This window comes from Struthio camelus, chromosome 8 (genome assembly GCF_040807025.1).
Source record: "Struthio camelus isolate bStrCam1 chromosome 8, bStrCam1.hap1, whole genome shotgun sequence".
NCBI classification, from domain to species: domain Eukaryota; kingdom Metazoa; phylum Chordata; class Aves; order Struthioniformes; family Struthionidae; genus Struthio; species Struthio camelus.
The window spans coordinates 4552696-4565010 of NC_090949.1; the positions used below are offsets into that span (position 1 = coordinate 4552696).

The following is a 12315-nucleotide window of genomic DNA, read 5'->3' on the forward strand; positions in this document are numbered from 1 at the left end:
CCACCGAAGGGAAGGGCAGAGCTGAGATGGGAATGGTGGAAAGCCTTAGGGCTACTGGCGGCCCTTGAAAGCAAGGAATCGGGCACACTGCACTTCAGACAGACGGGGGAGACGCATTTAGCCCATTCTGTTCCCTGGAGGCCCTAACAGGCCAAGCAAAAGACTTTGAGCCCAACGAGAAATCACTGCCAGGCAGATGGAGGACAAACCCCAGAGTGATTGGACAAGCTCTCATGACTCCCACCTGTCACATCGCTCTCCAGTTACGCTTGCCTTGCAGACACAGCGACCTGAGATGCAATCCCCGGTGCTCCCGGCTGGGTCACACTCGCATTGCGGACTCCTGCAACAGGGACAACAGAAATCTCCAGTTGATTTCCAGTTCAGCCTGGGAGCTCAACGCACCTCACACACTGATGGTACAAGACCTAGGAGAACCCCCAGTGGAGTGGCCAGCTATCAGTCCAGTCTTACAGGGAGGAAAAATCATCTGAGACATCTCTTTTAGTAACATACTTGCATTAAGTAGTATGGGTGCCAGGTTGAGATGGTGCCCAACATCTGATGCTACAGCCCCAGGACACCTCAGAGCGCTAGTTTGCAACCAACACAGTGCATCTCTTTAGCAAGACCCTCCTACGAGAATAAAATGAAGCTCTGCTGAGCTTATTAAACCTTGGCTGTGCTCCAAAGCCGTGCCCTGGGGAAGAGGCACAAGGCTCAGGAGAAAGGCAAGGCACAATAGCACTGCTTCTGGCAGACGCCCTTCGCCCCCGCCCTTTGCCTGCAGTCATCCTGCGCCTTTCACGCAGCAGCACTGTGGGTTCCCCAGCCGGGAGCGGGGAGGGCAGGGGGCACCCAGGAGCAGAGGGATGGCATGGGTCTGACAAAGCAAGGGTGGGGTGAAGAGAGGAGAAAGAGGACATGGCACTCGGGAGGCTGAATTAAAAACAGCTTTAAAGGTAAAAGAAGCTCCATTTAAACAAAGAAAGGGGTTCTGGTACAGACTCTTCACAATTTTCATAGGCGTGTGTTTGCACCAGGACAGTACTTACAAGTGACAACAACGCTGTGCAGCCACACGTGCGCAGCCAGGTTTTATTTCACATGGTCTAGCCCACCTGTTGCTTGTTTGTGCTATCCAGATAAAAAAACAACCACTTTGGAGCGCTGCTAAGCTCTTATTGCGATGATATTGCATGGCAGGGAGCTCTGCAGGCTGGAAAAGAGGTCCAATTTTCTAATTTCTGCCTCAGCCTGATCACTCCCAGAACGGCAGTGGGGTTAGGCTTATGCTTTTCAGTGGATTTGACAAGCGAAGCTGGAGAACCAGCTGCCGTTGCACAGGCCACTGTCAGCCAGCACTGCTCTTTAGAGCCACTGGGAAAGGTCTGGAGATCAGCCCTAGAGAATTAGCTTTCCACGCTCCAGCAGGACGATGCGGACGGTCGCCAGCACTTACTGCCCGTTTCTCTGGCACCCGGCCTCGGAGAGGGAGTGGAAGCCCGGCTGGCACTGGTCACACTTCTCGCCCATCACCCCGGGTTGGCAGCTGCACCGGCCGTCGTTATCGCACTGCGGGCTCAGGGCACCTACAGGGACAGGGAAGGAAGATTCAAACGTGCCCCATCCTGGCGACCCTCCGCCAGTGGCGATCTCTGCAGGACACGGGAGTAAACGCAGCACTCCGCCATGGCCCTCTGGGCAATCGATGAAAAATTCAAATCTGATTTTATCACAGCTGATCTACTCACTTTGGGGGCTGACATATAAGGCAGCGACTGTGGGTGGTGGTCAGCTGGGAAGGGTTAACGCGCAGAGCGCCACCCTGCTAGGACAGCACACACTTTCATTTCAACAGCTTCTCAGCCCCAGCCTCTAGTCCTCTCCCCCTGCCTGAGGTCACAGCGTGGGTCTAAGATACCAGGTCTTCCTGCTAAAATTCGCTCGGCCTCCCAGGCAGCTGCAGGAGACTGAGGTGATGAATGTCAGCAGGAATCGACTGCGTGCCCAGGCAGAGATCCTCTCCCCTACTATGAAGCCAGGGTCATTCCAAAGGACAAGGCAGATCCCAGAGAACGTAAAGCAAGCGGGGAATTTTTTTCTCCGTTGCTACGTCTACCACTGGTGTACGCTGATGCGTGACTTCACTTCAGTGCAGCTACAAGGATTTAAACGTCACATGGCCGAGGGCTGCGGCATTAAACGGCGCTTTCCCACGTGACACCAGTGTTATACCGTTCTCCTGACCTGGCAGGCTCCTTCTCTCCTGACCTACTACTGCGCAGACACAGAGGGCAGAGGATGCGAAAGCCCAGGGCACTGTCCCTATGGGTCAGCCCCCAGGCCCTTCTGCACCTAAGCACAGGGGACATCCAAAGTGATATTCTCCCTCCAGCAACTCAAAGCAACAGCAGCCTGTTGCTCTGCATTTCTTGTCCTACGTTTTTTTCTGTTCACAGGTGGTTCTAGTGATCCGCTTTCTATGTTGACAGAGAAATTTGCATTTCTACAGCATCTCAGTGCAGGAGTTACAAGCTATCTGCTTGCATAGCAAGCTGAGATCTGATGAGCGTGAAGCAGCTGTCTCTGTGGCAGTCATGTCTCACCACAAGATCCACGGAAAACACCTCAAAGCCGTAAAACCCATCTCTTATCACTGCAGTCTGCTGCATACGCTCCAGTCATTATTTCCTCTTAAAATTGCAGCAAAGAAGCAGCCAGTAGAGCTCAGGAGGCTAAAGCTTTTTTGTCTATCCCAAAGCGCAGCAGCACTTTGCATTACCTTGTGCCCTGAAGCACAACCCTGAACTCAGGAATTACCCTTTCACTGTTATGATGCAATCAGTAGCCTTTGTGGAGCCCATCAGACACTGCAGCACGGAAGTCATGGACCTGACTCATGAAGCTGGGTGAAAGCCTTAACTCCCTTCATTAGGGTTTGGCTACCCATCCTCTGTGATAAGGATACAAGCAGGGAGAGACTAGTAATTCCCTGCAGGGCAGCTCTCAGCTCGTATCAGCTCTGCTCATAGCAAAGCACTGAATCAGGCCTTGGGCAGCTCTGTCCTGGAAAGGCAGGTGGCACGGGGTGGAGGCGTAGGGAATAGTTTGGGGGTAGGTGCATCTGAAACCCTGGCTACAGTCTGCAGCTGCTCAGAGCTTTGAAACGCTCAACATCGTGGCCCAGGAGGGGCAGAGAGAGGGCAGAGCACTGAGCTGCAGCGGACCACCACTAGAAGTCACCTCTGCACCCACATGGCCCTCAAGCTCTGAGCAGCTTTCAGGGCAGCTGGCTTTAACACACGCAGCAGCTGAAACGGGATGGCAGAAGCCTCCAAGACCCGTGGTACATCACACTAGCACACGTCAAGCTGGCCAACGCAAATACAAGCCAGACAAGGATTTCTTGATTGCCATAGTTCAGTCTCAAACACCGCCTCTGTAGCGTGGCGCTGCTTAAAAATAATGCTGACACCAGTTCCCCTTGAAAAGAGCAGAAACGGCAAAAGCCAGTGTCTGCCCCAAACCACCAGAGAGACTCATCAAATGCCATGCTGGTCCCTAAACCGCTCCCAAAGACTCATCTGGCAATGAGCTCTTCAGAAAACACCCAGGAGGGTGACAAACGCCTATGACTACCGCAACCACGTAACTCGGGGCCTCCACGAATAACCCCTCTTGGTGCTGAGCTGGCCTCAGCACATGATGCTGTGCAGAACTGGGGGTGACAGACCACCGCAGCCAGTATGTGAAGGCAAGGGTCCCACAGCACAGCTTTCCTAGGCCATCCTTCCTCTCTTGAATCCCACCTGCATGCCCTTTCTCCGGAGGAGGGGGGGTGATGGAGGGGTTACAGCAGAGCAACCCCACACTCCTGAGCTCCCTCAAAGCGCTGCTCAGCTGGCACCCGGCAGAGCAACTGTCCCAGACGCACCTGGCGATCACACACCACAGCTGGTGGCGTGTGAGGAGTACAGCTTGGGGTCCCTTTGCTTGGAGGGACCAGAATTAAGCGGGAATCCCAACACACAAGCGTTTTCAGCCCTCCGCAGCTTTGATCCAGTCTCTTCTCCTCCCACAGCCCACGTACCTTGGGGGTGGCAGAGGCAAGGCAGGCAGCAGTCCTCCTCCCGCTGGCGGAAGTACCCCTCCTTGCACCTCTCGCAGCGGGCGCCCTCCGTGTTGCCCAAGCAGTTGAGGCAGCGGTACCCGTTGCCCGTTTCTCTCAGAAGGTGCCAGTCAAAGACGCACTGTCGGGACATCCCGTTGCAGTCGCAGACTGGGAGGACGGACGGTGACAGCCCTGGTTAAATACAGGCAACGTTTAGACAGAAAGGTACCTGCCTGAGAAGCCAAAGCCTTCCAGTTATCCAGGGAACAAGCACAGGCAACGCAAACCTCCCCTTCTCGCTCTGCTGTAACGAGCCCCGTCCCATACCTGCATTCACCGTCTTCCCCCACAGGCCCCAGAGCACCTCCATGCTTGCCAAGCACTCAGCTGCGCTGGCTCCTTGGAGCATGCATCTTGCTGAGAACGGCACTGAGGCTGCCCTAGAGAGATTTTTTCCAAGCCAAATGCCGAGGCTAGAGCTCGGCCTAAACGCACCATGTCGTTACTCCTAGCGCTTTGCTCCCAGTCATTTCCAGGACAAACGTGAGACCGAAGGGTGAAGTAAACTCGCGTCTTTAACATGCTTTACGTTTGTTCTGTACTTTAGAGCCGACTCTGACATACGGGAGCAGATGGAAGAGGAACCAGGTAACGGGAAAGCTGCCACGTGGAGCACAGCCCGCTGGATGGCTCAAAATGCTGCGTGGAGCTGGGAAACACAGCAGGGCCATCAGGCTGGAAGGGCTGCCCAGCCCTCCAAGTTGGGAGACGCTGCTGCAGGAGCTGGGGCTGGAAGCTGCTGAGCACCGGCTGCGGGCAGCCAGGAGAAAAAGCAGCAGGAGAGGCACACCCTGTCTTGCAATCCAAGCCTGTGAGCGGCGCGTTCAGAAATCGCTGTCCCTTCCCACCCGCCCTTGGCAAGCCCGGCCAGCTTTGCCCTTCAAGCACCTCTGCCGCCAGATAAGATCTCGGGAGCCCTCGGCAGGGAAAGGCTCTGCGGGTAGGCACAGGCTGGCTGCCAGGCAGCGTGTCAGGTTCGGGCACGATGATTTGCATTCCAGGCCTGGAAAACATCCCCGCGGATGAGGCGGATGCTTACTCTGCCCAACCAACCCGTGCCAAGTTGATCTCACCCTCTCCACCGTGCCCAGAGGCACCTGGAGTTGAATCACTGCTCCCCACAGGTCTGGCAGCCCGGAGACAGCCCAGGAGCGCTCCTGTCCTTCCCGATCCCCCATGTCTCGCCCGCCGTCAGCCTCCGCAGCATCTACTTTCACCCTTGCTCCAGCTCAGGGCCTGCAGCGGTGGCTTGCAGGGGGTCCTGAGAAAGCAGAGCCCACTGCGCAGCCCGGGGAACTGTGGGCCCCTGCAGACAGGTCATAAGAAAGGTGGGAAGAGTTTGACCTCTGAAAGTCAGCCCCCGTGAGCCCTTTCGCTGAGCGTCACTTATCAGGGACAAGGCTGCCGAGAAGCAGAGCCGGGCAGCCTGCCCGGGCAGCTGCGCCCCTGCCCAGCGGCCTCCCCGCGCGCTGAGCATCTGCAGCACGATCACGAGACACAAGCCCTCTCCTTACGACCGGGCAGAGGGGCCTGCGTGAGTGTAATAAGCACATGCAGCCAGGAGAAACTCCCGGATGTTAGCGAGAACAATTTTCTCTGTGATTACTGCAGCTTTAGCCTTTTGCAGCCTGCAAGTTCATCCCAGCCACCTCCTCGCAGCCCTCCCTTGCGTCCTTCCACAGATTTTCTCCCAGTAGAGCCCCCACGCTCTTTGAGCTACTGCTAGGCCACATACTCATAGGCACACACAATATCATTAACATCTCCCGTACACTTGCACTTCAGAACAACATCTAATTTTGTTATTTACACATCTCAGGACAGACACACACTCTGAGCTAACTCGCCTTGCTCTGGAGCGCGATACAGGCATGGATTGGGAAGCCGTTCTCCTGCCTCTTCATTGCAGAGGCTTTTAAACACAATGAAATCTTCGAATAAGTAGAGGGTAAAGCCTTGGTCTGTTAAAGGCACTGGGCACTTCACTGTTGACTTTAGGGAAAAATGGAAAGTTGCCCCCTGCTCCGCCCCCCGCTCACTGGCTCGTGCACACTTCTGAAGCACTACAGCGATCCTCATCCTGAGCATCAAACAAGGCAATGGTCAGGAAACGCTTTATATCGTTAATGTAATGCTGCAAATGGCTCCTCAGCAATTTTGCAAACTAAAGCCTTTAAGAAATCTCCTCCTAGTTCAAATGCCGAAATCTCTTCCACTGGAGGCAGAGGGCAAACATCTTATTATCATGCGGAGCAGCTCCCCTTGCCCAATCAGTCATCGGCTCCCTTAAAGAAGGGCAGATGTGGAAATCAATTCAACACATCTGCAGCCCTATCCGATTTCTTATATGGCTTTATATTTTGTATCACACTGCTCCTGACTGTCTCCTTGCCCCATGACACTTCTTAAGGTCTGGAATCACGCCGTGGAAGTTGTGTGCTTTTTTTTAAACTACTATCTCCTCAAAACCTGGCTGGCGCACACAGGCTACCCAGGGCGCACAACCCCTTTGCACGCTGCTCCAGAGCAACTGCTGAGAGTAACTTGTACCTTCAGTCTCCTCTTTCCTCGATACCAGGACCTGGAGCCATCCAGGCTGCACGGCTCTACCGGCAGCCTCTGAGCAGAGCTGAATTCTCCCCTGACTGCTGCTGGTTGCTTGCCAGCTCTACAACGTTCACCACCGTCTAGACCAGAAGTGAATAGAGAAGCAAAACCTCAAACGTTCACCAGGCATCTTCACCCAGGTCTGCACATTACAGCCTTCCACCTGGTTGAGCTCAGAGAGGACGAGGAGCGACCTGCGATCAACAGAGCTCTGCGGACGTGTACTGATTAATAGGCAGGTTAAAGAAGTTGTGCTAGTATTAAAAGGATTCTCTCTCCAGAAGAAAGGCTACAGCTGCAACATCAGTCACGTCTCTGTCTTTGCTGGCAGCAGTCACAGGGACTTCGTGTCCCATTAAGGCCAGGATGGCCAGACCTTTAGAAAACAGAGGGGAAAAGATCTCACCAGAGATGCTGCTCTAGCCCTTCGCTCTGCTGCACTGCCCAAGTCTTCTCTCCAAACCACTCTGGGAACTCTCATTTACTCGCCAAGCCCTCAGTTTGCCAGGCTACAATGTTTAAGAGCAAAGAGCTTTATTTTCAGACAAGATTCCTGGTTCTTCAGCTTCACTGGGGAGAGCAGATGTGGTTGAGAGAACAGTTGGGAAAGACAAGCAGGAGAAGTAAAAAACAGGGGGGGGGGGGGGGGAAGCAGGATCTTCAAGTTTTAGGAGGGAGCAGAACTTGCTGAAGAACAAACCACTCTGCAGCTGTCAGGAAAGGATCATCTCAAATCAGCCTCTAGCATATGTGAGCCTCTGTCTCAGGGAGACTCGGCTCACCATCAGCCTCCTCGTGCCCCCAAGGACAGGCCTGAGCTGCCTAGCCCCTGGCTGAGGTCACCTTCGGCAGCAGGCGGAAGTGGATGATATTCAAGAGCAAGCAGAAATCTGTAGCGCGGATGTGGATGGCGAGTTATACCTTGTATGCAAGCAGACTCCTCCTTCCCAGCACTCCTGGGAACACAGGCACAGCTTAGCTCTGGGGGGAAAAAGGCTCCCTGTCCTCTCCATTTGTGATTTCTGGGACCATGCTAAGCCTTCTGCTCTCACTTCTTAAATATGCAACACCCTGAGCTCACACGTGTGCACAGACAGATACCCTCACACACACCCATTAATATACACATACCAGACGAACACATTCAGCAAGCAACAGCCAAGAAAAAAAGATGACCTCATATGCCAGTAAACAGGGATGGAGAATTTCCAGCTCCAGCAAACATATTTCCTTGCAGCCTTGCTACCAGAAGACTGATCCAACTGCAGAAGTTGTTCTTCCAACCCAGCCTGCTGGAAAGAGGAGATCTGCAGGTGCAGAAATCCTGCCTCTTATGAAGAAAAGGGGGGAAAAAAAGAAAAAGCCTTGAACCTCAGTGAACAGCACTACTGACTGAAGTGCAGGGAGAATAAAAACAATCACCCAAAAGAAACAGCACAGAACTTTCTCGAGGTATTTCAACTTGCCTTTAAAGTGTAACACCCCCCCTAGCCCCCCCTCCCCAATTAAAGCTCTTTAATTCCACCCACACATCATCCAATGGCTCTGCATAATCTGGAGAGTTTTACTGGGTTACTAAATTACAGGCATGATTATAACCCCCCAGGGAACAAAAGTCTTTTTTTTCAGGTGCTGCTTTAAGGCTGAAGCATGTTAAGAGCCAACTCTCCAGCCTTGGCATGGATTCAGGTCTCCCTGTTTTGTAGCCATTTAAGATGCTATTGCAGATTAGTGCTACAGCCTCACCTATGCAAGCTGCTCTTGTTGCTGGTCTTCTCCTGTAAACCTGAGAGCTAAAGCAGCTTAATCTTTAAAAAGGGTTAAGTGCTAGAGTTACTAATGAGATGGAGCACTCAGGAGCTGCAGGGAGAGGAGGGCTGATTGAGGAAAGGATCCTTTTCCCAGTCAGGTGCCCTGAGGCCCTACCTTGGGATAATTCTGTTCTCCATCTGTTGTGGAGAACAGACTCCAGAGGGGAAACTTTGCAGCTGGAAACCTTCCGTGCTAGGTCAGGATGAAGGAGTCCAGGGCACGCATCCAGCAAGACATCACTCTCCAAATTTCCACCCAGCAAAATAAAGTGTGAAAAACATTTGCTTGCTGTGCCAATACAAAAACAGGGAGAAGGGGACAGGCAGCTCCTGACCTCAGTTATCATCTTCTGAAATTCTCAAAAATAGGAAATGATGTTGGCCCTAGATCTATGAGGAATGGATTCGATAGCCCTACTCACATAAGCCGGTCTACAATGACCCCTTCTTTAAACAACAAATCAATACCAATTTGCACGCACTGTGCAAGCCGCTCCCCTCTCTGAACGTCTCCAGCCAGTTTCCTCCTGTTCCCCTCTTGGAAGATGAACAAAGCCGATGCCAGGCAGCTCTGCTGACTTTGCACCGGACGATGCTTTGGGGCACTGACCTGAAAGGCTGCTTATCACCTGCTACTGCAAATCTTGGGTTTCCCCATTGCAGGACTCCACAGGTTTCTTGCTCCATGAAGATCTGCCTGGGTGTCCTGGGGCCCCAGCGGTATCATTCACCCATTCGGCAGGGAGAGACCATCTTGCCTGCTCCTGTAATGAGTGGGCTATGCCTGGTCCTAGCCATTTACAGCACCACAATTTTTTCTCCCCAACATTGGGAGCAGAAGACCACCCTTTTTTGTCTTATTCTTTCCTTTTTCTTGTACAATGCAGCCAACATCAGCCCTGGGAGAGCGCGGCAGGGACAGCAGTTTGCTGAGGATCCGGCTGTCTTCTAAGCTGCTCTGCTGTCTGGTAGATTTTCCTCAGATTGCTACAGGCCAAGGATTTCACCTTGTTGCCTCACAGCTTTTCTGGAAAGCTCAATCCTTCCTCCTGTTTCCAGAAGCCATTCCCCATGTCCCCAGGGAGTATAGACAGACATCGCTATCAAGGGGATAAGAGCAAGGTGAGGAAGAAAGGGGAGGTTTTGTCAGGCTTTGACTTCCATTTCCACACCCACAGTGTGTCCCAGCAGACAGGGCTGCTAGACATATGCTTTTTGGGACCCTGTTTTTGCACATATTTGTCACCATAGCCGTCTTCGGCTCAGCATGGACAGTCAGTCATAGGCTCAGCCTTCAAACCCAACTGTTCCCATCCAAACCCACTGCTCAGCTTCAAGAATATCGCCCCCAGCCCCCCTTACCCCAGCCTGTTTCTTCTCAGGCAAGCAAACCCCTCTTTCCCTTCTGTTCTTTCCCACTCAAGAGGGTTTGGAAAGCTGGGAGCCCCGCAACACCCCAATTCATCTCAAAACCCTGCAGAACGCCCTAGTGGGTCTAGGTCTGTTGGCCTAGGAGACCCCAGCCCCAGAGCCAAGCAGCCCCAACAAAACCCCCTGCGTTACGCCGCACAAATCGATGCGCCCAGGACACACGTGCAGTGGCCAAGCCGGCAAGCGCACGTGCCATCACTGCCTGACGTACCGCAAAACAACACGAGACCTACAGGTAAACTTTTACAAACGTGGCAAACATGCACGTTTACTGGGAAGAGGCTTTCTGAGCAGTTCGTGGTACAAGCATCCTTTTCCCTGCAACTAAATGAGGGCAAATGGTTACATAATTTGATTAAAGCACTCCAATCGCAAGCAAAGGAGGGTTAAGTGTGTTAATTGCGAGCACACGTCTAGTTTGGAGGACTAAGGAATAACAACATGAAAGACTAGCTATTTCCACTCAGCCAATGCCGAAAGTTTGCTACAGATCAGGAGTGTTTAAAGAGGCTTCATCAGCATGATTTGCTATTGATTGTTACTTTTATATAATCACAGAAATAGGTTCAAGAGGCCACAGAAAAGGAGCAGTTGCCTGTATACTAGTGCTTTGCTGCCAGGAAGGGGGAAAAAAGAGAACTACATCAGTATGTTAAAACTTCCATGCAATTTAGGCTGCTATAATAATTATCCAATTAGCATGTAAAGCAAGTCAGATCTACTTAAAGAAACACACTCATCCGGTACTTCTTTTTTACCATTTTGTTGCACTGCACGTAAACGGACACTGATGTAAAGGACCTACTTCAAACCCAGCTACTACAGTGAGCACATTTCAATTTGCAGCGCGCACAACCACATATTACAAAACAACAACATCATGTGCAAAATTGAAGTTGCTCAGTGTGTGTGTGTGTATAAATATATATATATATTTTATATATATATAGATATATATGAAAAATACATACATACAGAAATGCATATGGAGATCTGATTTTTGGTCGAATGTACTCTTCTGCAGGCTATATGCAAATATGACTGGAACCCAAAGACTGAATTATCGCTCAGCTGAACGTACGTATACATACCAAGCTCCTTTTTTACAATCTGCCAGACGAACACACGTGCGTTGTGTACACTGAAGCATCTTGCCGATTTTTAAAAAACGCTCTTGGCCTATCTACTAAGAGTTAATCGCCGTCTCCCACGCACTCCCGCAGAGTGCTGCAGGAGCTCAGGTGCGCGCTGGATCGTGCACATCTTGCAAGCCACGCAGATTTTCACAGAACGTGAACTCCACGGGTGTTGCCACAAAAAACTAGATGCTGGCTGTTTCCAGTTCTTCTTCTGGTTTAGCAAACACTCTGGTTTTAAGCAGTGCTACACAAACCAATCTCTCCCAGGGCAATTCTCATGTTCACACCCAAATCCCACCCAAGTAGCAAGGCTTTAAACAGAAAGCAATCAAGCAATTATACACAAACAAGTTATTTAAAGGAGATGTCAGTAAAAATCGAGCCATAAACGCTCACGAGATAGTCAACTCCAGAGGAAATCTAAGGAGAAGCATCCAAAAGTCCCATTTTAATCCTGAACCCAGGAGGGGAGCGAGCTGCGTGGGACAGTGCTGCGGGACCCAAAAGGCGCAGGGTCTCCTGTGCCAGGGCAGAGTTGAAAGGAAGCTACCAGCAGAATCAGTTTTCCACATGAAAGCAGAAATATTTAAGCTTTTAAGCCTCACCTTCTCTCCTGTTGGTGCTCAGGGCTGCAGGCAGGAGAACAGACACACTGAAGCAGCTCAGAGTCATAAACCAGCACGGAGCCATTTGCAGGGCCCCGGGACCTGCCCGTGCAGGTGCTCAAAAGGCACGAAGCTCCAGGTCCGGGGTGCGAGAGGCCTGCAGGGGGGCTCGCGACTGGCTGGCCGCCGTCCGCTTTGCTTTCTTTATTCCGGTGGTTTTATCAGCTCCTCCACCTGAGTCACTCCCAGCAGGAAGAGCGCGTGTGCCTTACTCTGACTCACCTGGTGAATAAGGAGAGAGAGCCCAGCCCAGAGAAAGCAGACAGGCACACACCCGCGGCAGCGCCCAGCGCCCTCCTGGGCCATCGGAAACGGCCGCTCATCAAGAAGAGAGGCATCGGCAGCGACGAGCCGCAGCGCCCCGGGCATCTCCTCCCGGCACCAGCCTGCGGGTGCTGGCTCACTAAGCGGCTGTCCCAAAATCCAAACGAAGGCGCTGTGCAAAGCCTTCTTCCCTCCTGCCCGCCCCCGTTGCTGAACTCTATCCC

At 52.3% G+C, this 12315-nt stretch overlaps 1 protein-coding gene across 1 annotated transcript in view; it reads right to left on the reverse strand.

Moving 5' to 3' along the window:
- The window catches only part of LAMC2 (laminin subunit gamma 2), a 28874-nt gene extending 16559 nt beyond the window's left edge, over positions 1 to 12315 (reverse strand). The window contains exons 1-4 of the mRNA XM_068952495.1: positions 11768 to 12315; positions 4094 to 4306; positions 1463 to 1592; positions 245 to 343 (exon numbers count right to left, since the gene is read on the reverse strand). Coding sequence (XP_068808596.1) covers positions 245 to 343; positions 1463 to 1592; positions 4094 to 4306; positions 11768 to 11852 — 527 coding nt within the window. The 5' untranslated portion in view covers positions 11853 to 12315. The remainder of the gene's footprint in view (positions 1 to 244; positions 344 to 1462; positions 1593 to 4093; positions 4307 to 11767) is intronic.